Source organism: Neurospora hispaniola (assembly GCF_033458365.1).
Source record: "Neurospora hispaniola strain FGSC 10403 chromosome Unknown B0T23scaffold_4, whole genome shotgun sequence".
Lineage (NCBI taxonomy): Eukaryota > Fungi > Ascomycota > Sordariomycetes > Sordariales > Sordariaceae > Neurospora > Neurospora hispaniola.
The window spans coordinates 2,053,347-2,079,529 of record NW_026944409.1 but is presented as its reverse complement, the minus strand read 5'-3'; the positions used below and the strand labels follow the sequence as shown (position 1 = coordinate 2,079,529).

Below are 26,183 nucleotides of genomic sequence, written 5' to 3'. Positions count from 1 at the left end.
ATCTATACCTATTCTATACTGTATCGGGTTGCGCCGAGCCGAATCCGGCTCGGCACAGCCCAGTGTGCATAGACCTAGGGGAGGCGGATTCGTCGCTTAACAATAGGGTAAATTAAATACTTCTTTTATCTTTTTTCTTTCCCCACTACCCCCTATATTACGCCTCTAAATTGTAAGATATATATAAATCCTAAATTAAATACTAATATTATATTATCCTACTACCCGCGGGTAAATAAGTAAATCCGAATTGAAGTAAGCAGATTAGCGCTATGCTATACGTATATAGGGTTACCCTTTTTAACTTTTTACCTTTTTTTTTTCTTATTTTCTACCCTTATATTACGCTTTTAAACTATAAGATGCATATAAATCCCAAATTAAATACTAACACTATATTTCCTACTACCCGCGGGCAAATAAGTAATTTAAATTAAAGCAGGCGGATTAGCACTATACTATATATATATAGAATAAAAAAAGGAAAAAGAAAAAAGGTAAAAGTTAAGATTTTTATTATTTCTCTTTTCCGAATTCTATTTTTTTTTTTAGGCCTATCCTTATTTTCCTTAAATTTATATTTATTTTCCCTAAGCCCTATTTTCCTTAAATATATTTTTATTTTCCTTAAATCTATTTTTATTTTCCTTAGGCCTTAATATTTATTCTTTTTCTTAATACTATTTTATATAAATAAAATTAATATATACTACCTAGGGGTTACAATCGAATTTAACGAAACGGTTTATAATAATAAAAAGTTAATAGTTAAATAGATTAATGAAGAATTAAATATAGTTATAGGGGGGGCTAACGATAAGGGACTTTTAGTTATAAATATAGCCGGCTTCTATAAAACGAAGGAAGTCTTTAATACGTTCAATAAATATAGTATTAACCGAGCTCTAATTTTTAACGGTTTTACCCCGTTGCTTTAATCCTTCGATATTTATATTAATAAATCTATTAAATTATATTTCTTCGAAGTATATAACAAATATATTGAATAGCGATAGGTTATTAACAGTAAGTTCGATAAATAAAATCCCTCTAAAAAAAGGATTATATTTATATTTATTATTAACTAGGCTATTAAACTCCTTACTAAAAATAATTCTAGTTTAGTAGCTAAGTTATTTGTAGATTATAGTATTTCCGTATACCCTAACGGTATAGAGAACTACAAAATTCGAATTAAAGGTATTAATTGGAGGGATATTGATTTTTTAATATTTTAGACTGCCGATAATATTAAAATTATTAATAATTATATCGAATTTAATTTACTAAATAGAGAAACTACTATTAACGAATTAGGTATAGTATATGATAATTATACTATATCCTAATTAAGAGCTTTTTATAGGGTACGATGGATTTTCGGATTTAGTAGGCTAAAAAAAATTAAAATAATTACTAAATTTAAAATAATTAACAAGGAGGCTCTTATTATAACCGATTTAGGGGTGGATAATAAAATTCTTAATATTAAAGAAAAGGAGGGAAGTTTAACGGCGCCGATTTTAATCGATTAATATTATTACTAGTATTATTCCTTATTATTTTTAATTATAATTAATTCTTCTACTTATATAAATACTCTACCTTCTTACTATTCTTTTTTAATACTACCTTACTTACTATACTAGTATCTCCTTTATAATTTTATATAGTATTTTATTAAATAATTCTTATTTAATACCTATTCTTTAATAACCCCCCTCTACTACTCTCGAACCTACCTAAAATAATAGTTACTATTATTCAGGAATATACTAGATACGTATATAAATCTAGGAGAAGAAGGTTGCCGGTAAATAATATTATATTCATTATTCACAGTAAAAACCCTAGAATTCTTAAAGTCCTTCATTACAACTATAAAGAAAGAAATTAAATCTAGTTAGTTAGGTAAATTATATAGTTAGTTACGTATAGACGACTTTAATAGTTCCAATATTAATTCGAAGTATAATTTGAAGGAGAATACTTAAAAATATCGTAGTTTTATAGCTAGTATTAATAGCTAGTGTTATTAATAATAGATAAAAAGAAGGATAAAAAGACAAAATGAACAGGAATTAAGGGTATAGCTATTACTAGAACCCCCTCTTTTACCAAGCAGCTGGCCCCCTTGTATAGTTATATTAACGTATCCAATTTGGGCGCCCAGAGGTTATAGCGGGCTTGTAGGTGGCTTGCAGCTGGGCGCCAGCCTTACTGTATAAAGTCTAGCCCCCCCTTAAGGGTATCCAAATCGATTGAGATTTAGCGGTAATCAGACAGCGCCGGCGGATATGAGAGCGATGATTGATGATGATCAGTTGAGCTTCGCGGCAGTCTACTTTGTACATCCCCTGACAAACTATACAGGACGACACTGTTTGACACATTGAGGTCATTAGGATATTTATGGTCACGAGGCCGCCACCCTCTTCATCCCATCTTACGAATCGTGTAGAATAGGGGACCAATACCAGCTGAGATGATGACAGCCAACCTCAGCCCCTGACATGAACGGCGGGCGCCTTTGCGGGGTAGCTCACTGCAAGTTGGCTGCAGCAGCCTATCGTATAGATGCTAGCGCTGTACACTTACCTTTCAAGCAAGGCACCCATAATTGAGCGAGTATCTCTGGCCCGAGAGGTACCGTACTATCAGTAAAGCTATCAGACCCCTTCAGAGCTGCATGGTCGATCCAGCCACATACAGCGTAGGTCTTGGTCGTCCACCTTCCATTTTACGACGCACCCTCGAGTATACATATATGATATGACAGGTAAGAGTGGCACGACTACAGAGTGTCTTGGACTTGGTGGATATAGAGCATGAAGAGAAGAGCCCACGTGGTGTGAAAAGTATGTGTGTAATCCGGACATTCTTGGGTTTTGTTGTGAGCGTGTCCAGATTGTTTTTCAAACTGCATGACACCCTCCTACTCCTGAGAGACGACGTCTGTCGATGGAGATTTTGGCCCATTGTGAAATGAGCATTTGATTCTTCTGTCCACTTAAACGGTGGCACGTTTCCGCACTAATCCAGAATTCCGTTCAGATGGAGCACTTCGGGGACCGACGTCCCCTTGCCAGCGAGGAGGGCCCTGTCATGTTGACAGCCACATCTCCACAGCTCGTAGCTTCGGTCTAGTGTTATCGCGAGCACGCTACCGTTTAGAGAGCTTCAAGCTTCACCCCCCACTCGTTCTTGGCCGTTGCTGTTCCATTGCCAGCGTCTCATCGAAATCTCTTTGGCCGATCAAATTATGATTCGTTCTGGCGTCGAGAGGGGTCAACCCAATTGTGAGGTTGTAGCAGCAACAATTCCTTTATCAGTTACCTTGGTCTACCTAAAAGTTGCAGCGATAAGACCCCATAAGGCGTACCGACTTTGTCGCTGCCTTTTCATGCTGTGGGGAGGCCCCAAAATGGACAATTTCATGGGCCAAAAGATCGACGAAAGGCCCCACCCAAAACTACTAGTCATCATCATCATCTTCATCCTTTCGTCCTAACGGTCCTCCGGTCTTTCGTCGTGTCAATAGTGTGCCCGTAGAGATAAGGGGGGGGCTTTCCGACCCATCCATCCCCCACTCTTCGCCGCCACCACGGGTACAACCGTTGAATCCGCCGTTGTCCCTCGTCTATCCGTCTCACCTCTTCCCGGTCCAACCCTGCTTCCTTGTCCACGCTGCTGTTGGTGTTGTTCTTAACCAGCTCAGCTCGTCTTCTTCTCACCCCAAGCATCACCGGCACACCACACACAACACCACAGTCAAGATGGCCGCATCCAAAGTAGAAATCGCCCCCTTCGAGGTCACTCCCCTCGACGCCATTCCCGCCGTCTGCAGCACCGCCCGTGCCACCTTCGCCTCCCACAAGACCAAGAACCTGCAATGGCGTCTCGTCCAGCTGCGCAAGCTCTACTGGGCTCTCGACGACTTCAAGGCCTCGCTCATGGCCGCGCTGCAGCAGGACCTGCGCAAGGGCGGATATGAGTCGGACTTCACCGAGGTCGACTGGGTCAAGAACGACTGCCTGCACATGATCAACAACCTCGAGACTTTTGCCAAGACGGAGAAGCTCAAGGATCTGCCCGTCACCTACTCGATGATGAACTTCCGCGTCAAAAAGGAGCCTTTGGGAACCGTCCTCATCATCGGCCCTTACAACTTCCCCATCCAGCTGGTGCTGGCTCCGCTCGTGGGCGCCATTGGCGCCGGCTGCACGGCCGTCATCAAGCCCTCCGAGCTGACCCCCGCGTGCGCCATGGCCATGAAGGAAATGATTGAGAGCCGGCTGGACCGCGACGCCTTCGCCGTCGTCAACGGCGGTGTCCCCGAGACCAACGCCCTCATGGAGGAGAAGTGGGACAAGATCATGTTCACCGGCAGTGCCCAGGTCGGCTCCATCATTGCCCGCAAGGCCGCCGAGACGCTGACGCCCGTGTGCCTCGAGCTGGGCGGCAGGAACCCGGCCTTTGTGACCAAGAAGGCCAACCTGGCGCTCGCGGCCCGCCGCCTGATGTGGGGCAAGGTCCTGAACGCCGGACAGGTGTGCATGAGCCATAACTACGTGCTCGTTGACAAGGATGTGGCCGACACTTTCATCGAGTTTCTCAAGATTGCGTACAAGGACATGTTCCCCAACGGAGCAAAGGCCAGCCCGGATCTGTCGCGTATTGTCAACGCGAGGCACTTCAACAGAATCAAGAAGATGTTGGACGAGACCAAGGGCAAGATTGTCATGGGCGGCGAGATGGACGAGAGCGACCTTTACATCGAGCCGACGGCGGTATTGGTGGATAGTCTCGATGATCCGATGATGCAGGAAGAGAGCTTCGGTCCCATCTTTAGCATTTTCCCTGTGGACACCCTCGACCAGGCGCTCAGCATTGCCAATAACGTGCACCGGACGCCGTTGGCGCTGATGGCATTTGGTGACAAGTCGGAGACTAACAGGAGTATGTTTTTTTCCCCTCCCCCTTCTATGTCAATAAAGTCGGTTATACTAACAAGCTACCCCAACCACTCACAGTCCTCGACGAAATGACCTCTGGCGGCGCCTGCATCAACGACTCCTACTTCCACGGCGCTGTGCACACGGTCCCCTTCGGTGGCGTCGGCGACTCCGGCTGGGGCGCTTATCGCGGCAAAGCCAGCTTCGACAACTTTACGCACTTCCGCACCGTGTCCGAGACCCCAACCTGGATGGACCGGTTCCTGCGCGTGCGCTACATGCCGTACGACTGGAGCGAGCTCAGGCTCCTGCAGCGCTGGACCAACAAGAAGCCCAACTTTGACCGCCAGGGGACCGTCGCTAAGGGGTCCGAATACTGGATGTGGTACTTCTTGGGCTTGGGTACCAAAGGCGGTGTTAAAGGTGCGTTGATGAGATGGCTGGTCGTGGTCGCTGGCTATTATCTATCTGCTTATATGAAGGCGAGGAGGGCTTGAGTTGTTTGTGTGTTTGTCACTTGCACATTACCGCGGCAACTCACTCCATCTGTTTTCAAGCGTTATGATGATGATTTCTTATGGTTTATGTATCTAATTTGCTTCATGGTTAGTTAACGAGGCGACGACTTCTTAATTTCCTGTTTCGGTCGGGAGTTCAACAACAACAGTGACATTGTCGATTTAAGTACGAAAAATACCATATAATCAGGAGGTGTCAATAATGGGTGGAAGAAGGTAATGTCGAAGAAGTAATGGCACGATTTGGATACATTCAAAGAGTTGATATGTACGGTGTATCACTCCTTGGGCTCGCACATGTAGGAACAGCGGCTTATATACCCATTTTTTCTTAAGCGACCAGTTTATGTCTTGACGATCTACGTCATGAAACCATAATTATCAATTTTCTAAATAAGAGCAGCTTTCAACTTGTTGTTTTTGGCTAAACCGAATCACTTTAAGCTATTCCTCGTCCAAGCCACGCCGTGAAAACAATTCTGCTCCCGATCGCTCCCCTGCGACGTGAAGGTACCCGAGCCTCGCTCCTAAACGCTTACAGCAGTGGGACGCCTCTTAGATTTTGATGTCCTGACAGAGCATCAAAGGTAGAAAGAGCTGGTGTTAGAATTATACATTACAAGTCCGACAAATGTAAGCTACGTGAGCACGATTCAACTTTGTTTACACCCCAGCTTCTAGATCGATGTCAAATAGATCAACTCATGGTTTATGTTTAACCGGGAGGAAAGTGGTCAGTTCATCATCAAGATTATCGGCATACCTATACAACCCCGGAACATTTCCCGAAGAGTAACCCGGACATTCATTCTCCGGGTTTTCACCCGTCAACCGTATGGGACCCCTCCATGCATTACCGAAAGCGGAAGTTGAAAACCACATGTACTTCTATGTTCAAGACATCATCATCAGATGCTTCATATATACTCTCACAGAAGAACAGAAAAAAAAGACAATCCTCGACCAAACCTCCGTCAAACCTTTTACTCTAGCTTCATCTCATCTCCCCGTTCGACATCTATCCATAACAAAACTATCTGGTACCTCACCCTTGAATCTCGAGCTCAAGAACTCTCAATGTCCACCTTACGCCGTGCTGCTCCTCCTTCTATACCCAGGACCAAAAGCAACACCAACAGTCGAATGGCCAGCCAATATACTCCTCCCTCTCACTCCTCCCAAGCTTACAAACACAGCCGTCTAAGCCAAAGCCACAGCCCAAATAATGAAGACCAACAAAGTCCTATATCAAGCCCTAACGAAAGCCATGCCTACAGCCACCTCCAACACCATTCCCGCTTCTCCATACCCATCATACCCTCTTCCCTCCTCTCAACCAAATCCCTAAACCTTCGAGACAACCTTCGAGATATGCGCAACATGAACATCACCAATCTTAAATACCGCCAACGTCGACGTCTTTTCAAACTCGCCTCCATCATCTTCTTTTCCTGTTTGACGCTCTGGTCACTGGTTCACTACTTCTTGCGCCATGGCTCCTCCTCTGTCGTCGTTTCTTCTACATCATTATTCTCGTCACTACTTTTTTCTTCTTCCGTCTCGAGTAGCAGCAAAGAAGGCGGCAACTTTGATCCTTCAGAAAGAGAAGAAGAAGGAGACTACGAAGCCATTACGTCTTCTCGCGCCAGAGCCTCCTCACCTCGGGGAGGAAGCGTGCGAACGCTGACTGATGAAATACTAAACAACTTGTTTCTCGATGCCGAGACTTGTCGGGCTACGTTTCCGGGACTAATGAAGGAGATTGATGATGCGGTAGCGAAAGGGCCGTTCAAGGTCAAGAGGAGCAGTGATTTGGGGCCGATGCAGGTGCGGATAAAGGATGGGAAGATTTATGTGTTGCATGCGCAACGGAAAAGGGATCTGAGTAGGGAGATGGTTAACGTATGTTTTTTTCTACTTTGCTTAACTTGTTTAGTATCAACTGACTGGCTGACTGACTGGCTGACACGAACATAAAAAACAAAAAGTCAAGAACAGCAGCCCTCCATCAACTTCATCGCGCCCTGCTCACCTTGCCCCCCTCCGATCGATCTCTTGTCTTAGACTTGGACACAATCCTGACCATCAACATCCTCGACACCCCCTTCGGCACTGCACTGCAATACACCCGCAACGCCGACCCTGTACACGCCCCTTCGGATCCCGATGCTCGCACTTTTCTCATTCCTCACTTCTCCTTCTGGGCATGGGACCTCCCCTTCATCGGGTCCATCTCTCGCGCAGCATCAGCCATCACGCACCTCGAAACCACCCAATTCCAGGGAAACCGCTGGCACTCACACAAAGATGCCCGCGCGGTCTGGCGGGGGACTACATGGTTCAACTCGATCCACAACCCACAGCTGCGGTACAAGCTTGTTTCCATCGCCAAGGGCAAGCCGTGGGCGGACGTGCAATCACTCGAGTGGACGACGACGACGACGACGACGGCGGCGGGCAATGGCGAGAACCAAAATGCCACCAACTCGCTAGCCATCGAGGACTTTTGCAAGTACAAATACGTGCTCCACACCGAAGGCATTTCCTACTCGGGAAGGTTCCAGTTCCTCCAGATGTGTGCCTCGGTAACGCTCACGCCGCCGATCCAGTGGATGCAGCATACCACGCACCTTGTCAAACCTTTGTTCTCAAGCGATCTGGACTTGGACAAGGCTCGGTCGTTGCGGATGAGAAAGAATGGCAAGACAAAAGACACCAGGGCCAAGCCGGGAAAGACTGCAAAAGATGGGATCTGGACGCCGCACGCGAGACATGAAAGGGCGTGGCCAAAGAGGTATGATGCTAATGAGGCGAATATCGTGTTCGTGAGCCCCGATTGGTCGGATTTGGAGGATACGATACACTGGTTGGAGGAGCACCCCAAGGTTGCTGAGGGTATCGCGAGGAGGCAGAGGAAGTTGTTTGTGGGTGGCGGGTACTTTAGTCCGGCGGCGGAGGCGTGTTACTGGAGAGAGCTGGTGAGAGGGTGGGCGAAGATGGCGAGGCCGGAGAAGGGTGAGTTTGAGGAGTTGGGGATGCCGTATGAGGAGTTTGTGTTGAGTAATGGGTGGGATTGAGACCGGTTGGGTCGGTGGGCGTTATGTCTGATTTGTTTGATATGGGTATGGGCATCGGTTTGGAGAGCTTCCTTTATAACGATCTTCTTGTTGATGTAGCTATATCAAGTATGCTGGCTGTTTCGATATCGTTCGTAAAGTTTGCCTGATTAGCTGTTCAGCCGTAGTTGCATGCTCACAGCTAGAGCACCACCACGCCCATAGGTTCACTCGGTGTTCTATGCCACCGAAGCGAGAAAAACAACCCGCTTTCCTGTAAACATGATCCCTCCAAACTCCCAAAACGCCAACTTACCGCTCTCGCCCATGGATCCGAATGCTTAACCAAAGAGGTGCCGTTTCAGAACTCCCCGGTCATAGTAGCCCAATCAAAGAGCCGTCGCGCCCGGTCTCCAGTTCTCGCCTATCCTCCTCATATCCTCCGCGAACTTTTTGCTCGTGATTTTCTTTCCGCCTGTCCCCGAAAGCGGCGAATGCTCGTCTGGATCAAAAAAGGGGTTCTGTAACAGCTTGATATACGCCGTCTGCATCGCCTTGAAGACCTGTTCCCTGTGTTAGCATATGTGTCCGTCCTTCTTTCTTCATTTCTTTCCCCTTATCCCACACTATCAAGAACCCCGCCTCTTTCGCCATATCTTCTTGCTTCCACCCTCCATCCGGGAATAGTCGATGGAACGAAGTACTCACAACTTTCATCTCCCCCTCCCTCAACCCAACACTACTAGCCGCAGCCGCCGCCCCTCCCTGCGTCAACCCTCCTGGTTGTCCGCCTCCTCCATGCCCACCAGCGCCTCCTCCCCCGCCTCTTCCATCAACTCTCCGTCCCCTCATGTCTACGACCGCAACAAATTTGGTGCCCGTATTCGTCTCGAACCCGTACGCGGCCAAGCGGTCGTCCACCGCATGCAACAGACCAAAGTCACCGGACAAGCCCACTCCCGCCGCGGCGTTGCGACGGGCGCGCAGGTCAAAGACGTCCAGGGTCGAGGAGAGCAGGAGGTGGAATTGGAGGGAGGTGCGGGCGGCAACGTAGGTGTTGGTGGAGGGGTCGTAGGATGGGAAGATTTGGATGTGGAGGGGGTTGTTCTGTTTCGGTGAGAGAAGAGGGGGGGTTAGTAAGGCGGTGATAGACATAGCTGGGTGAAATACTGGTGAAGAAGGGAAGAGAAGAGAAAGGAAGAGGAGAGGAGGGTTTGGAAGGGAGGGGCGGGGAGCTTATACGTTACGGCCTATTACGCCCAAACAGGCTATTGAGGGGATCAGGGTCGCCATTCTTCAAGGAGGTGGGTGGTCTTGGTCGAGGTTGTTTGGTTCTTATTATCGCCGTACACCAAGGTCGTGATGTGGTGCTTCCGAGTTCGATATATGAGTGTGCAGATCAACTTGAGTGATGCCGGACTGTTTAGAAGTTGTTCAGTTGAACTGGACCTGGATGACAGAACGCGGGCCGCCGTGGTGACGCGGGATGGAAGCCGATCCATGGAGGTGCAGCAAGTTGAAGTGGGTCTGGGGTAGGTGGCTTGGTGAGCTTGGGTACATTGTTTAGTGGCCTGTGAGACCCCTATTTCCAGCGGCTAGTGTATTCTACAGTGGGTGTGAATGATCATTGAAGGTTGTTGACGCCCCTTTCGACCTCACATGATGATTTCGGACGTAACTCACGTAAAGTATGCGAGAACCTTTTATTTTCCCTTGGTGATTCGTTGGCTATGACGACAGATACAATATACAGCTTCCAGTGTCTGCCCAAAGAAACGGTAAACCCATCCACAACGCCGGGCGCAGTGCCCCTCTCCCGCTGGCCAAACACTCCTTTTTAACTTCCCCTGTATCCAATCCAATCCAATCCAATCCAATCCAACGCTACGCCGATGCTTGTTGATAAAGGGTGACGATGAATTTCCCAGATTCTTTCCAAAATAACAGCCCTTTTTCCAAAGATGCCCAATACTGATTACCTCCTCAGTCCCACCTATCCCATGCATCCTGCCACTCGTCATCCTCATAAAAGTCCGTCTCTTCCAAACCCCTAAGCACCTCCTCAATCTCCTTCGGATCGGTGATAGCCCAGACACCGGCGCCCTTGATAACATCCTTCCCGCGCATGCCCACCTCCTTGCCCACCAGGTTCCGGCCCACATACCCTGGCCCGATACCGACCCATCTCCTGACCTTCATGGACTGATCCAGATACTTGATGCTGTCCCACCACTGTACCGTCTCGACCGCCTGCCGAGCCAAAAGGTCCTTGAGCTGCTCCCTACTTTCAAACGGCCTGGCCGTCACGTTGCTAATGCACGTAACCTTGCCGGGAAACGTGATAATGTCCTCATTTTCCCTCCCCTTGACCATGCTGTTTCCCGCCATCATCTGCTGCAGCACCCCGACGGCCGGCTTCATGATGGGACTGTGAAACGGACTGTCGCTCTTGAGCCTGACCGCGCGTGGGTCGTGTCCCAGGAACTGCCGCACGTGTTCCACCAGTGTCTTGATGCGCTCAATGCTTCCGCTGAGCACGATTTGCGTCTTGCTGTTGACGTTCGCAATGAGCACTTGGTCGATTGGGCACCATTCGTCGGCGCTCTCCACTTTCGAGCCGGCGCTGTCGTAGCCGACGAACTCGTGGATTGCGGCGATCAAGGGTGGCAGGTGCTCGGCCTTGCTGCTGACGAGTGCCACCATGCCGTACTCTCCGCCATACATCTCCTCGGCCTGCCGCGTCGCATTGGACATGGCTTCCGCTCGCTTTTGCACCATACGCAGACTATCTTCGAAATGGATGTAGCCGCCTGCGACAAGCGCAGCGAATTCGCCAAGAGAGTGACCGAGAGTAAAATGGGCATTGTCTTCGACTTTAAAGTTGAAATGCTTTTCGAGAATACGGATGATCATTATCGAGGTAGCCATGATGGCTGGTTGTGCGTTGGGCGACAGGTTGAGGTCCTTGCCGGGCCCATTCTGTATCACGTCCGAGAGCTTATGGCCCACTATCGAGTCAATTTCGTCGATGATTTCCGAAGTTGTCGCGGGAAAGGCTTCTAGCCAGGGGGTGAGCATGCCGACTCTTTGGACGCCTTGGCCTGTATATCTCATGGCTGTCAGCGTCGTTCTCCGTAACTTGGGCATGTCAAAGCAGGATAGCCCATTACTACTACTACGAACCTGGAAAGAAGATGGCCGTCTTTGGCCGCGTGTCTGGTACCGGAAGATGTGTCGCATGTCCTCTACGCTGCCGTACCGCTACCGAGCGCGGTAATGGTGATATCCTGAGGGGTATTTTTGTGGTGACATTGTTGCATGTGAAAGGAGGAAGCGCAAGCGCAGGCCGACGAAGGGGCCCTCGCAAAGGCATATCGGTGTATATGGACCTGGAAACCTCGATTGGTGCCCGTCCCAGGCCGTCCGTCCGTTCGGTCCGTCCGATCTACCGCGTGTGTAGTAAATCGGTTTCGGGATCTTGGTCTGGTTTCACTGATAGTCTTGGGTTGATCCACCGCTATGGTTCCCGATATGTAGTCGATGTCCGATCGGCGCCAATTCGAGTAGCACACGGCTATGTCGTAGTCTGGTGGAATCCGACGTCGTGGTAGATGACGTGAATCTCGAATTCAAACAACTGAGTCAGGTATGTTTGACGGCGTAAACCCGCAACAAGTAAACAATGGGAGCAAATCAAAGAGCAGGACGGGACTACAACTAGTGGAAGAACACGGGATGATCGGCTTTCAACGCTAAGTAGCAACAGTAAGGGACTCCCGGGCAAGTAAGTAGGGACGGCTGTATCCTGCAAGTGGAAGCTCGAGAGTGCTGTGTAAGCAGGTACGGACACTGAATCGCGGTAGGGGCTTACGCGGGCGGTCGGGTCGGTCATCAATGGAAATCTCGCTCTCAACAAACCGCCCTGGAAATCGACAGCCGCGGCCGGGAGTGGATCACGCCAGCCAGCGCCCGGGTGGCCCGTTGTCCCGGGGTCTCGGCTTTGTGGAGAAGACGGGTGGGGTAGTTCCGCCGCATCCAATCTGGATGGCACCCGACCTCATTGTCACTGGGGCAGGCATTTCACATTCAACGATGGAACCCGTCATTGCTGCTGCAGTAGTGTACCTACCGAAGGACCTGACGTGTGACGTCGCCGGGGCTGCCACTGGTACGGCTACACTACTTTTGGCTTTTGCAGTAGAGGTAAGTAGGTTTGAGGAGGAAAAGGTCCCAGATCCCGTCCACTTAGTGTAGGTAGTTAAGGTAGTGTAGTTGCTGGATGAAACTAAAGGACGCGGAAGAGGTAGAGGTACCTGCTCCAGTACCTACGTCTTGTGTGGTACCTGCACTGCATATGCCTCTATTTGGTGCCCGTGCACGACGACAGCCCGGCACAACGAAGGCCCCACCAACTATGTAAAGTACAATCGTCAATACCGTATCGATAGTTTCATTATCAGAATTTCAATACGCAAACATTTGGACGTCAACTCATCAACTCCAGACTGAAGCAACTGAAAGGCCCATACAACATACTTTGAGGCCGCAAGGCGAATCGACACAAACAACCAACTTCTGCAGGCCAGGATAGTCAGATAGTAGAACTTGAGATTCGAAAAGGTCGACAACGGAACCAGGAAGGAAGGATTTGGACCTTCATCACACCAACAAACACTCAACGTTGATATCGCCATTTCACACCAACCACAACCACACAACATGCCCATCACAATCCTCCCACCTAAAGCCTTCCGGGACCAACCACCCCGCCACAGCCTCAACCATGACTCCGACGACGTAATGTCCGACGCCACCTCCGACTCTGAAGACTCCGACTCCCAACCAGGCGGCGTCTCCCTCGACGGCGGGGCGACCATTCACCCTCGTAAGCGTCATCGCTCCGGCGCCGGCGCAGCCGCCTCCTCCACCTTCACCAAGCGTCCCAAGACCAACGCTGCCATCAACTCCATCCCGCGCTCCGCCATCGTCACTCCCGGCGAGCGCATCACCACGGACCCCCAATGGATGCGCGGCCACGGCACCTACCTCTCCTCGGCCTCTTTGGGTGAACAAGCCATCACCTCCTCGCTGGCCGGAATCGTGACGCGCACCAATAAGCTTCTTTCCGTCCGCCCTCTGCGCGCCCGCTACACGCCCGAGGTCGGCGACTTGGTAGTCGGCCGCATCGTCGAAGTTCAGGCAAAACGGTGGCGGGTCGACGTCGGGTCCACGCAGCTCGCTGCTTTGCCTCTTTCCGCCATCAACCTTCCCGGTGGCATTCTCCGCAAAAGAACGGAGACGGACGAGTTGCAGATCCGCACTTTCTTTGCCGAGGGGGACCTGGTGGTGGCCGAGGTGCAGCAGCTCTTCCAAGATGGTGGTGCGGTGCTGCACACGCGCTCGCTCAAGTACGGCAAGCTGAGGAACGGGGTTTTCATGGCTGTTTCTGGCACGGGCGGTGGTGGAGGCGTGGTCAGGTCGCGCAGACAGGTGTGGACGCTCGAGAGTGCGAATAATGGCGGTCCGATTGATGTGATTTTGGGCGTCAATGGCTATGTCTGGATCTCAAAGCATGTGGAGCCTGTGGTTCCCGAGGAGGCGAAGGGCCAGACGGGCATTACGAACCTTGAAGAGGTGGTTAGTGCTACCATGTACTCGAGCCAGAATGATAGGATCGAGCCCGAGACAATGAGGGAAATTGCGAGGATCAGGGGCGTGGTGACGGCGCTGGTGGAGAATGGATTGAGGGTGGATGAGGATATGGTTACAAAGGGGTATAATGAGGCCGTGGAGCTGGCGTTGGTGAGCGCGGATGGGCCCGAGGATGTGTATCTGGGTGGTGAGAGGGGAGAGCAGCTCGCTGCTGCTTTGACGGCTGTCTAGGTCTAGTTCTAGCTGGGTCTAGGGGTTTACGTAGTAATGTGTTCGGGAAACCAAGAAGAAACAAATTGCTTCCCCATTCGATGTGGTCGCCAATTAGCTTCGAGCCGTTGAAGAGCTTCCATTTATGCATAACACGACGCTGGTGATGGCTTGTGAACCCTTAAATCAATCTTGATCCTGAAGTATGGTGGTATCCGTAAAAGTATATCATATAATAGCTTAAAAGGTCTGCATGGACCACTCGTAAGAGTACATGTATTCATCTTCTGAATATCTACATGAAACCCAACATCCAACCGTCACCCCCATCACCTCTTCCCCTCCTTCATCTCCCTAACCCTAAATCTCTCCAACCCCACCGGCTCCTCCAGTACCGTCGACTCCCCCATGACAATCTCCGTTTTCTCCTTCGGCCCCGCATTCAACCTCACCAACGGTGATTCCAACGGCTTGCTAACCTCCTTCCCCTCCCAATGCCTCGCCTCCTTGGGCAGCGGCTGCCACCAGCCCTCATCGGTCCTAGCATGCCACTGCCTGCTGCACAGCTCCCACAACCGGCTCGTCGCTCTTTTGTACGCAAACCGCTCGTCCTGGCCCGTGAACGCCGAAACGGTCTGGTTGAAGTCCACCTTGCGCGTCAGTGACACTTGCTGCTCCTTGCCGAAATCCGAATCCTGGTCCGGATCATACTCGGAAATGTTTGGACGAAAAGGTGCGATCGAGTCTTGGAAGACTTCAGCAATGGTTTCGGAGTAGGTTGCGTCTCCTTCTACTACTGCTGCTACCTGCTCGGTTCCATTGCCCGTGCTTTGTGTTGTTGTTGATGATGTGGTGACTGGTTTGACTGGACGCATCTCGGGGAAGAAGAGATCATCAGGCCCGACCTCGGCGCGGATGAGGAGCTTGCACTTGGACTCGTACAAGGCGTCGAGGAGGGTGATGAAGCGGCGGGCTTCGTTCTTCATGGCCAGAGAGAGCACGGGGATCTTGTCGATGATGAAGGTGTGGAAAGTTGAGGCCATGGTGAGGTAGTCAGCTGGGCCGTGAGAGGAGACCAGCTCGGAAAAGTCCCAGTAGGTGACATCGTTGTAGTAGCGCGGAATGTGCACCTTGCGACCGTAGACAATGAGGTTGGTTGGGGACCACTGTTGGCCGGTGGCATTTGAGCCGATGACTTGGTTGATGGCGGCTGTCCAGCTTTCTTCGGAGTCAGAGGGGAGGAAGTACATGGATGGTTTTTGAAGACCCTGCTCGATCATGGTCGCCTCTGAAGTAGTTGTTGTTGATGGCTGTGTGGATGATGATGATGATGATGATGGCCCAAAGGCGGGTTGAAAGGAGGCCGTCGCCCCTGAATCCGTCACCTTGTTCACCGCGCCTGTACCTGTTTCGCCAGTCTGGCTCTCCCGTCTCCTCCAGTCTCGGGTACCTTCCATGTGCCAAAAGTCGCATCGTGCCTTGAGAACCTCCAAGAACGCAGCAAAGTCACTGGTCTGGCCAAACATTTCTCCCTGGCGCTTTCCAAAGCCAAAGACCTGCTTGATCAAACCACCGGTTGTGGGCGGGTGGTAATACCCGCCTGTAGCCCTTTCCAACTCCTCGGGCATCCGGTTGGAAGACGCCATGAGGACACCTCCCAGCTGAAAGAAGGCGATAAACAGGTTGTTCATGATTTTGCTCGCTGCCCTGTCGGGAAGCTGGAACTCGTCGAGGAAAAGAATGGGAGACTTCTCCACCATCTCTTTTGCCAACCACAGGAGGGAATACTCCTGGTCACCCATAGCCAACTGCGAATGCGACTTGCGGAACTGCTCCAGTCTGGAGAGGGCGTACAGCATAAAGGTGTTGAAGTGCCATCTTTTCTTTCGGTGAGTGGGTAAGCCCTCAGCTAGGAGATCCAGCAGCATGGACTTGCCGGTGCCGACTTCGCCGGACAGGAAAAGGCCCTTGGGAGAGTCAATGTGCAGAGCAGCCTCATGGCTTGTAAGAACTCTTGTCAATGCCAAAGTGTCTCTGTCGTCTGATTTGCGAAAGAACTTGGCAAAGAGAGGGTTCCCCCTAATGGGATGGCCGCGGACGGCCAGCTGGGTCTCTTCGGCCTCAACATTCTCCTTCCTTGCCGAGTCCAAGGCCTTTGTGATCTGCTGGAGTCTTGACTGGTACTCTTGAGAAGGAGTGTAGTCCTTCAACCGCAGATAGAGCTTTTGCAGGTGATGGGCCAGACGGTGTTGGGCGATATCGGGACTACAGACATTGCTGGCGATGAGGGCATTGTACTTGACCAGTGGGTCAGTGATGGTGACCGAGGTCGCTATGCGGCGACTCATGGTGGTCAGGTTGGTAGACAGAGTCAGGACTATGAGGAAGGCATCAATGCTTTGAGATGCTCCCTACTCTCGAGTGCTGGTAGTGAGTGTATGTACACTAGTAGATGATCTGTAGCTATGAAGTCGAGATCCGATACAGAGAAGCCGAAGATCCAGATGTCCGAATGCCTGTTAAGGTTAACAGTGGATACAGGGGACACCAGCTTAACAGCCCCAATGATGTCACTCAAACAGTGCCAATGTCATTAACAGATATCAACTGAGTCCAGCTTCTCGAGAGCTCTCTATGGGTGTTCACTTATACCTGAAGCTACCACTTGATTGTCTGATGACTCGAAGATGGAGAGTTCACGGTGAAGAGACAAGTAAATGGGAAGGGAACCGACCTCACAAAGGGCTAAAGTGCGAGAAACATGTCCACGAACCTGGTCACCAAACACATGTTAGTGTTAGGGTTTGTTAAAGGCACTGCAGTTTTGACAGGCGAAGGACCTTCGGGAGCTGCCCGGTCTGAGGACCAGGAAGGACAAAGCGGAAGGGAAAGCAAAAGAAAGGTACGTACCTCCTGGCAGCCAGCACCTCGTGGTCGTGTGTGGAGATCTCCACCGACGGCTGCCGTGTGAAGCACTGACCAACAAAGCAAAGCAAAGCAACACGCCAAGACTGACCACTCAGTGACCACGATGGGCCAGCACAAGCACCTGGGCTGTGATTTTTTGTTGCCCCAAAAAAGTCAACAAGGATCCAATGATTGAAGACTTGTGAGGAAGGGAACGAATGCATAGCTTTCTCTCTCTCTAGTCTTGTCTTGTCTTCCATGTTGCCGGCCTTTCCTCATTCACTTGACATCTACGTCTAGACAGTAGCGACATACTCACAGCCTCTGCCCAATTGCGACCTTTTCTATTCCAACGACTTGGGTATTCCTAATCGATAACGGCGCATCCTCCATCATCATCATCCTTTCTCGTCGCCGCCGTGATTCCGTCACAAATCCAACATTCCAGATATTCATCACCTCCCTTTGTGGTATCTAGGTGCACCGCGCCTTGCCATGGTCGTTATCGTTTGACCGAGATTCGAATCGAAGGGAGCGCGCGTGCGGCGCGTTATTGTTCACGTCACCCGTCCACGGTCACCGATCGAACCCATCGACTCTTCCAGCATCTCGCCATTGCTACTATTCTTCGCTTTGGCGATTTCTAGCTAGCCGTCCCCATTCTTCTACCACTACCACCACCACCACCACCACCACCACCACAACAACAACAACAACAACAACAACAACAACAGCAACAACAACCACCACCACCACCACCACCATCACCACCGCGACTCACGGCCACGTACCAGCACCGACGTCAACATGTTTGAGCCGACCCAACAAGACCAAGGCGGCCCCGCAAAGGGGACACGAAGCAGCCGCCGCAGAGCGCGTCCGTCAAACACAGATGCCACAGTCCAGGCCCCCAAGGCAAAGCGACAAAGGGTGCCGCTACACGAAACCACGGTTGCGAATACCGAAGCCCACCCAGAGACGGATACGGACATGTACGAAGCCAAGTCCGACAAGCTTGCCTTGCTCGACATCAAGCGCGACGGCATTGAAAACCTCGGTGGCCCCCGCAAAGAGCTCAGCGTGCGATCAAAGAAGCAAAAGGCCGGCGAACGGACTGCAAAGGGTGATGGAAGCATAGTATTGGTATGTGGATGCTTCCTTTACCGTCTTTGTCTCGCCGTTACTTGCGCATTGGGGAGCTCATCCAGAGTCACAACCAGCTCCTGGAAGCTTAGCTACTGACCACAATCCCAGACCACAAACAATGCCTATACCGTGAGCAAGCTCCCAGCTTTACCCGACCGACTCCGAGCGGATGCGCAAAGTAAGCTCGACCAGCACAGCTACCTCCCAACCGCCCTTCCACCTTTGGAGCAACTTTCAATAGAATCTGGAGTGCCTAACAAGTCCCAAGATCGTCAGCACGGTGCCGTCTACTCGACCAGCGGATACGCCTTGAGCCTTACCCATACCCATGCCTTCGTCTGGCCCTATGCTTCTACCGCCGCCTCGCCTGAGACCTTCACATTCGGCCTTCCTTATCCCTCCAAGAATCCGACCGACCCGCTACCACTTGGCTCGTTGGTCTCGCCCTCGGCTGCCTCCGACGAACCTGGCCTTGTCGTAGTCATGCCCATGAGCGGCAAGATCGCATACTGGGAATCCATCTCGAGCGCCGCCACCCTTGACTTTATTCGCCAACAACGACATGGAGTGGAGGACACAATACCCGGCATGTTTTCTGGAGAGCATGTCGTTCAGATCGTCAACGCCGAATCCGCCGGTTTTGTCCTCGTTTTCAGCTCTGGCCGTCTCGCTTACTTGAGCGTCCGCGACATGCATGGCCGGCCCGCCATTTCTGTACAATTCCTCCGGAGCAGCCTCACCAATGCCGTAGGTGGACTGCTGGGAAGCATCCGCCAGGTCCTTGGCTCCACTTCTGCGCATGGGGATGTCGTTGCCGTCCGCGCCAGCCATGCCACAAGAGTCGGAGAGCGAGTCATTGTTGGAGCTACGACTAAGGGCAAGCTTAATGTTTGGCGCGTTCACAGGGGCGGCCACCACGATATTTTGTCCGATATCGACTTGAGGAGCGACCTTATTCACCAAATACAGGAGGCCGACCCAGCATCCGCCGGTTTACCCGAAGAGTCTTTCGAAATTGTCGATTTCACCTGCGTTCCTCGAGGACTTGACAACAAGTATGTGGAGGCTAGCCGGCTTAGCGAGGCTTTGGTTCATGACGAAGATTCTGTCCAGCATCTGCTACTACTCACTTCCTTCTCTTCCAGCAAAAGCCAGACTCACTATGCCTTGGTTGAGGTTGTCATTTCTGGCCAGAACAAGAAGGTTGGTGCAGTCCGACCCTTGACTTCTTACACCAGTCCTGTGAGACCCAATGCGCCCGAGAGACCCAAGCTCTACCTACCACGCCCTGCAATGGTAGCTTTTGTTGTCTTCGACCGCGCCGTTGTGATTGCATCCATGGCCGCCCCGCCGGATTCCCCCGAGTCACAGCTCCAGGAAGACAGCCACATCATACCCGCCACATTCGAAGACGTGGTAGACCTCCGAGATGAAGGCAATGTGCAAATAGTAGGCTCAGGCACGGAGGAGCCTACTACTAATGGCCATTTTCCAGATGAGCTTCGATCGCGACACAGGACAAAAAACCCCGCTGCTGTGTTGTTGGTGCAGGGTGTTGGCACAGTTAGAGTTGCCGTTAGCGAGGTTGATCGGTTCGCGACCGAAAAGCCGCCAACCATAAGCGCGAAGAGCAAGCTCGAACAGGCCGTCTTCTTTGGTATCAAGAATGACAACCCGTTGGTGTTCCAAGGAAGGAGCCTGCCTTTCACCGCTCAGGAAATCGGAAATGCGGCCATTGAGCTCAGTCATGAAATTGTAGCCTCCAAGACCCCGTTCATCCCCAACGTGCCCGCCTCGCTCGAAAATAACATGAGGACCAGGGTGGAATATCTTGAAAGGTTGATATTCTACCTCAATACCTTGAGGGTGGATCTGGACGCTCGTACACGGTGGGTGCTGCTCTACGACTCTGAAAAGATGGCCGTAGCAACGTGGCTTTGGCGGAAGAATGAGCAGTTTATCGCCGAACGGCCAAAGGGGGATAAACAAAACGTCATTTCCGAGACGGTGATCTACATCAACGAGAACCAAAAGACGGAGCCTAATCCGGCTGTCGGCGAGGTAGACCCCGTTCGCCACTGGTTCATTAACGATGTGTGGAGACTAGAGATCTTTATCGCTTGGGCATACCAGATTATCAAGTACGCCTATACTGAACGCCTCACCGACGAAAACGGCATCAACCGTCTGATCTTGGAAGCCGCCATCGTCAACAAGGGCGCCCTTCAGGAGGCGGAGCAGCACCGCTTGAAAAATGCACGCCTGTACGGTGTCAATCCTAGGAAAGGCGCCGAAGGCAACGCGATCCCCGAGCCCTGGACTGCCACTAGTTTCATCGCTAGCAATCTCAAGCGCCTGATTGAGTTTTGCTACGAATGGCTGGATAACTTCTACTTCCCTTCTCCGGAAAAGGCTTCTGTGGATGTGAAAATTCTCAAAAGCATTCGGGACATGCTTCCTGCTCTCACCAGCCGATACTTCACCGCTCTTGACGAGTATATTTCGTGGGCTGAGAAGTCTAGCGATTCTGACACGCGAGAATCCGGCAAGAGATGTCTTCAGGAATACGTCGAAAATGTTTATGAGAAGATCTTACGACTTAAGGACTACGATCTTTGGGATGAAGCGATTGCTTTGGCGCAGGAGCATGAGGCATATGCCGCCCTGGCAGATGTCATGGTGCAGCACATTCTCACTCTAGAGGAGAGTGCCCTGTCCCCCGGCACTTCTGCGACCAAAGCCGAGGAGTGTCGTGCCAAGGCTGAAGACCGGAAGAGGCAGATGGGCGGTTTTTTCAACCAGTATCAGGAGAGGTTCGCCTTCCCGGCGTACGAGGCTCTCCTTGACGCTAGTGGCGTGCAAGCAGTCCTCGAGTTCCCCTACGACAATGAGGGCTACGCCACTAAATTCCTCCGGTCCAGGCCCGGGTTAGCCAAGATCTCTTGGATCAATGATGTTGAAAGGGAGAAGGACATTGATCGTGCTGCCGAGACACTGCTTACTCTCGGTCTAAGAGAGCAGCATGTGTGGAGCAAGAAGATTGAGCTCAGTCTTGGAAAGCTTGCTTTGCTGGCTGACGAGACTGAACAACGTAACGGAGACAGTGAAATGAGCAACGGCTTTTCTGATAGCAAGGAGGCCAAGCTTGAGAAGGTTGACCAGGCTTTGGAAATCATCACGATCCAGAATGGCCTGTACAGCCAGATACGGCCCACCATTGAAGAAGCCGTCGACGAAAGAGCCGAGTTTGAGCTGGCAATGAAATTTCACGGCGCCTGGATCAATGGCCAGAGGAAGCAAAAGGCACTTCAGAGTGTCTTTGAGGACGGCATGCAGCGCCTGCTCAAGCACGAGGCCCTTCAGCCACTTGACCTCATCGACTTGCTTACTCTCGTATACCTTGACCCAAAGCACTTCAAAGCCATTGGCGACCAATTTTATCTAGCCCTGAAGGTCGCTAGGCATGGTTTGAAGGGTGAGGAGCGGAGCAATGCTGAGCGCCTCATTTGGCGCCGCTGCCTCATCCGTGATGACTGGAAGCAAGTCAACGTTACCAACCTGAAGGATGATCAACATCAGCTGGAAGTCCTCGGCGAGACAGCACTCTACAGGACCTTGTTTGCTGTTGTAGACGAGCGTAAGTTCTATATTCCCATTCCCAAGATATATCTCCCATATGGTGCTAACCCACTCTTCCCGTCACAGAACACGCAAACGATGCCTTCCGCCCTTGCATCAAGCCCTCGGATGCCCTCGGTGTCTACACCGACAGTCTAGACCGCCGCTTCGACGACACGGACGCCTCGTATCGCAACAAGCTCATGGACGCCATGAAGGCCGAAGACGCCAAGCTCAAGACCTACATCGACAAGGCCCGGTTGGACGAGTGGTACAAGACCACGCTGGAGGCGGCCGAAAACACCGTGGCGATCGTGTATGGCCGTATGACAGCCAAGAAGGCGGCCGCTGCGGCTGTTAATGGAAGCACGAGGGCACCGCTTGAGGCCGCGGGCGCGGTGAGTGAAGGATCGTCGTTCTGGTAGGGTTGGAAGCGTGAGATGCTTTTTGGCGTTGCTGTCTGGGCATGGCTTTGGATGTAGGACTCTGGTCGACTTGATGGCATGAGAGAGGGAGAGGGAGATGGGAATGAATGTAAGACCACCTGAGATGCAAGCATTGCGGAAGAGCCGTAGGTTGAACAAAAAAGAGGATGGCTAAACTTGAACGTGTTTATTGTATTGGTTAGAAGCGGCGCTGTCTTTCACACAATTTTCTTGCCTTGCCTATCTGGATCTTATGGTTTGGGTCAAGGGTTCTATGCGGCGTTGGGGTCAGAGTAAAACTATGTTCGACAACAGCATGAGAGCAACACGAAGAGAGAGAAAATGAATATTAACAAAGTCGACAAAGCAAAAAAAAGCTCCAAAAAAAAAGAAAAGGGAAATCCTTGTATAAATACTTTGTGCGCATAGCTACTCCTTCACTTCCATTTCTGGACGCTATTCATTTTGGTGCGATTGTATAGGTTCTTTTACGACACGGAACAATGAAAAATATTCATCATACCTTTCCCTCGTTGTGATACTGCGCATACACAATGTATTAGAAGTTGGGGCATCGAATAGACTGCCAATTACATAGATACTTGACTTTCTAACTGACTCTGAGGACTAGATCCGACATCCATGACCCAAAAAGTGATGAAACCGTCGCGGGCTGGAAAGAAGGAGGGAGGAACCAAAACATCGGCGTTGTTTCAATACGCCACCTTTTTCCAGGACACCTAAGTCCGTAAATAGTTGGGGAAAAATATATACAACATACATGTGGTCTGAAGTCATGGAACATGGTGTCTATCTCGCATCTTTCTAGATCTGAAGGTCTCATTCTCTTCTCTTTCCTTGGTGGCTTGATTCTTTGGATGAATTAGACAGTGAAGAGCATCCGAGACAGAAAAGATGACGATATTCTCGGATATCTGGTTAAAGCCACTCGTTGAACCTCTTCTACTGTGTTCTTCTGTTGGACAAATCGGACAGAACATGCTGTTCTTTTCGGTCCCAAGATACACAAAAAGTAAAATATGATTCTTGCATGCATGGCATTCACAATCCAGCAACGATCAGAGACCATGGGAGGCTCTGTGTGATCTTCTTCTACGTTTTTTTTTTATTTTTTTTTTATACACACGCATACATATATACGCCTACATAGTGGACCTTGGTCTAAAACCGAAGCGAAGTCGAAGCAAAAGCTGGAATTCGATCTGGAGTAGGGATGGAGGCCGAGACGGAACGGGAAGGGCTTATGCTTCTGCTCACTGCATCTGCTACGGTGCATTTTTTGCCTTATTGGTTTGTGCTTTCTGCTTTAAAACATCACGTCTGTTTCGATAGCTCGGCTACCTATATATAGTTCGCCAGTTCGCGTCATGTTGATCTGCTGCCTTGGATCCAACCAAGGAATGTGCGTACCAAAACGTCTAATTCTAACCGTTTGAAGTCTGTGTACTATGTATACAGCCTATGGAAGGCCAAGGACAGCCAAACACACGTGGGGACATCCATCTTTCAATGTTTCAACATTTGGTATAGCCTCGGTGCTCGTCCGAGCATGTGGAGTGAAGAAATTGTTTTGGCGGACGAAATTAGTCCAGCTGCCCAGGCCGGAGTTTTGTTTCCAGAAGCTGTAGTGTAGTGTATAGCTGAGGCTCATATACACGTACTAGGTCTGACAAGCCAAGCGCATGTTGTCAATCAATGACCAAGGAGCAACCCAGGTCTGGCCAGGGCCGGTTTGAGTGGTCAGGTACCAAATCGGTCCCATCCCGTCCACATGATCCATGATTAGACCACCGATTTACACTAGACGGGTACCCCCCCGGGGGAAATAGCGTTTATAATTGAACGTCAAGAAGACACTTCTCATATGGAAAAGAAGAAAAACCAACAAAAACAAGTAACGGATTAAAATGAAGTGAAATCGAGATTGTGGGAAATGCCGGATTTGCGAGCACTTGTCCTCGACATGTTGTCGTGATCGTAGTTAGATGATCTCCCAGCAGCAAGTATCAGCCCGTGTCCCCCAATCAAAGTCCAGGAATTAATTTTTGGGGCAGGGAAGCGACTCATGCAAGGTCAGAAACCCTCTCGTCATTCATTTTTTCTTTTTCCCATGAGTGTCTAAAAACCCCATGGGTAATGTCAACTGGAATGGCAAGATTGAATGAATGAAAGTGGCCCAAACTCGATTACCGGAATGGAGTCGTGCACGTCGTGCTAAGATTTTCGCCATTTCGCTACTATTGGGATGTGACTTGTGTAGGTGTGGGAGAGTTTGTGTGTGTGAAATCGGCGAAGATCGACTTGGCCCCCGGGGAGTTGGGTTTTGGAGGGAAAAGAGAAGGAGGGGGAGAAGGGGGGGGGCTTGTCGGTTGGGGGTTTGGGGTGTTCAAAGTGGGTAGAATTGGGCAGCGAGAAAATCAAACAAATCTGCTTTCTCATCTCGAGATCTTCACATGGTTTTTACGAAAAAAGTCCGTCCAGAGTCCAGAACTTGAGGGGTGTTGAACTTGGGTGAAAAGATCACACGATGGAAGATGCGCAATTCCTGAATCCTGACAGCTGACACCCAGCGGTACCTCTACGGCACAAGACGGACGAAACGGACAGGACCCGGAGAACAGATGGACCGTTCGCTGCTGCCGCCGTGCCCGTGCCGTGGCTGGGATGGCCCCACTCAATAAGCTTCTGGCCAGGAAGGAACTCTTGCGTTGTTCTCCTTTTTCCTGTCTTTCCATTTGAATTCCATTCGTTTTCTCTGTGCCGGCTTCCCTTCTCCTTGTGAAAAGACTCCACAGCGGATCGAAAGTGAAGCTGGCTACCTACCATGGGCCGCTTCGCCGGAGTTGTTGCTGACGTGAAGTCGGGCGTCTTGTTCCTGAATTGATGGCCATTCATACTTGTTGAATTGACGAGCCCCTGGAGGCCGAGTGAGATGCCGCGAGTTCAACGCAGCCGCAAAGAGGGCACCAAATGCAAGATCATGTCGGGTCTGCTGTCAGGAACAAGTTGCAGGCGGTGTGCCCTGTTGTTGTTCCTTTCTAACCTTCCACTTCTGCAGCCTTGATATCTGCAGGCTGGCCGTACACTGCACTGATTGAATTCAATGTGTTAGTTGTTGAGCAACCCAATCTGCAACTCCTCGCTCAAACTGGTTGATCGTCCTGACCTCGACGTTCCTTTTTCTTCTCAACAGTACCTCTACAGAACACTTCCCTCTGTCCTTCAGCCCAAGCCCAGTCGGGAAGGAGCTGTCACAGGCGATCACCTCTCGGAACCAGCCGCGATGGCACCGGACGCACCGAACTGTTCAACTGTTGGCTACGTACTTCTACATGGTAGCCCCCACTCGGCACTGCTGAGAGCTTCAGAGCTTCAGAGATAAAGGCGCGATATCCGAACTCATTGTCAATGTCTTCGTCTCACTGCAATGCACTTCTTTATCAGCCTGCTAGACTTGGACACTACAAGACCGACTTTCGGCCCGGCCCTTGCGGTGGTAAAAGGAGAGCTCCGCATCTTCACACAGTCGATACACATCGACCGTTGTCTGCCAGGCACACGTTTTCATCGAATGGGGATGCGCGGCTTGTTCACTTGCATGCCAAGACCACAAGGGAGCAGCCGGCAAAATGCTCATGTTCCTTCCGCCTTCACCGCCGAGGGCCGGGACATCGT

The 26,183-nt window shown here is 50.7% G+C and overlaps 7 protein-coding genes across 7 annotated transcripts; 4 read left to right on the top strand and 3 right to left on the bottom strand.

Moving 5' to 3' along the window:
* Positions 1–1,609: 1,609 nt before the first annotated feature.
* On the bottom strand, positions 1,610–2,979 carry B0T23DRAFT_395832 (uncharacterized protein; the record flags this gene model as incomplete). Its single annotated transcript, XM_062838215.1, has 6 exons — positions 1,610–1,612; positions 1,642–1,655; positions 1,731–1,742; positions 2,451–2,566; positions 2,599–2,634; positions 2,711–2,979. 6 exons carry the CDS (start codon positions 2,977–2,979, stop codon positions 1,610–1,612), a joined length of 450 nt encoding a protein of 149 aa, XP_062692936.1.
* A 328-nt stretch (positions 2,980–3,307) lies between these two features.
* Positions 3,308–5,905, top strand: B0T23DRAFT_337970 (Aldehyde/histidinol dehydrogenase). Its single transcript, XM_062835834.1, has 2 exons — positions 3,308–4,959; positions 5,034–5,905. The coding sequence occupies exons 1-2, from the start codon at positions 3,777–3,779 to the stop codon at positions 5,450–5,452; spliced, it is 1,602 nt and encodes a 533-aa protein (XP_062692935.1). The 5' UTR covers positions 3,308–3,776; the 3' UTR covers positions 5,453–5,905.
* Positions 5,906–6,550: 645 nt separating this feature from the next.
* On the top strand, positions 6,551–9,648 carry B0T23DRAFT_404542 (uncharacterized protein; the record flags this gene model as incomplete). Its single annotated transcript, XM_062838916.1, has 5 exons — positions 6,551–7,375; positions 7,462–8,488; positions 8,755–9,029; positions 9,060–9,115; positions 9,231–9,648. The coding sequence occupies 5 exons, from the start codon at positions 6,551–6,553 to the stop codon at positions 9,646–9,648; spliced, it is 2,601 nt and encodes an 866-aa protein (XP_062692934.1).
* A 793-nt stretch (positions 9,649–10,441) lies between these two features.
* Positions 10,442–12,002, bottom strand: B0T23DRAFT_142949 (acyl transferase/acyl hydrolase/lysophospholipase). Its single transcript, XM_062832385.1, has 2 exons — positions 11,713–12,002; positions 10,442–11,630 (listed from the first exon to the last, which is right to left on the bottom strand). Exons 1-2 carry the CDS (start codon positions 11,900–11,902, stop codon positions 10,513–10,515), a joined length of 1,308 nt encoding a protein of 435 aa, XP_062692933.1. The 5' UTR covers positions 11,903–12,002; the 3' UTR covers positions 10,442–10,512.
* A 962-nt stretch (positions 12,003–12,964) lies between these two features.
* On the top strand, positions 12,965–14,610 carry B0T23DRAFT_379790 (uncharacterized protein). Its single transcript, XM_062837170.1, has one exon. The coding sequence runs from the start codon at positions 13,249–13,251 to the stop codon at positions 14,410–14,412; it is 1,164 nt and encodes a 387-aa protein (XP_062692932.1). The 5' UTR covers positions 12,965–13,248; the 3' UTR covers positions 14,413–14,610.
* A 110-nt stretch (positions 14,611–14,720) lies between these two features.
* On the bottom strand, positions 14,721–16,739 carry B0T23DRAFT_428741 (AFG1-like ATPase-domain-containing protein; the record flags this gene model as incomplete). The annotated part of the gene is made up of 1 exon (XM_062840153.1): positions 14,721–16,739. The coding sequence occupies one exon, from the start codon at positions 16,737–16,739 to the stop codon at positions 14,721–14,723; it is 2,019 nt and encodes a 672-aa protein (XP_062692931.1).
* Positions 16,740–18,105: 1,366 nt separating this feature from the next.
* On the top strand, positions 18,106–22,782 carry B0T23DRAFT_442111 (Non-repetitive/WGA-negative nucleoporin C-terminal-domain-containing protein; the record flags this gene model as incomplete). Its single annotated transcript, XM_062840806.1, has 3 exons — positions 18,106–18,441; positions 18,553–22,081; positions 22,150–22,782. 3 exons carry the CDS (start codon positions 18,106–18,108, stop codon positions 22,485–22,487), a joined length of 4,203 nt encoding a protein of 1,400 aa, XP_062692930.1. The 3' UTR covers positions 22,488–22,782.
* Positions 22,783–26,183: the final 3,401 nt, after the last annotated feature.

Bases quoted from the DNA above. Each gene is read 5' to 3' on its own strand.
- B0T23DRAFT_142949 (XM_062832385.1), bottom strand. From the start codon at position 11,902: ATGCCTTTGCGAGGGCCCCTTCGTCGGCCTGCGCTTGCGCTTCCTCCT. The intron at 11,631-11,712 runs GTTCGTAGTAGT...TGAGATATACAG, and splicing joins GACGGCCATCTTCTTTCCAG to GCCAAGGCGTCCAAAGAGTC.
- B0T23DRAFT_379790 (XM_062837170.1), top strand. From the start codon at position 13,249: ATGCCCATCACAATCCTCCCACCTAAAGCCTTCCGGGACCAACCACCC.
- B0T23DRAFT_337970 (XM_062835834.1), top strand. From the start codon at position 3,777: ATGGCCGCATCCAAAGTAGAAATCGCCCCCTTCGAGGTCACTCCCCTC. The intron at 4,960-5,033 runs GTATGTTTTTTT...AACCACTCACAG, and splicing joins CAAGTCGGAGACTAACAGGA to TCCTCGACGAAATGACCTCT.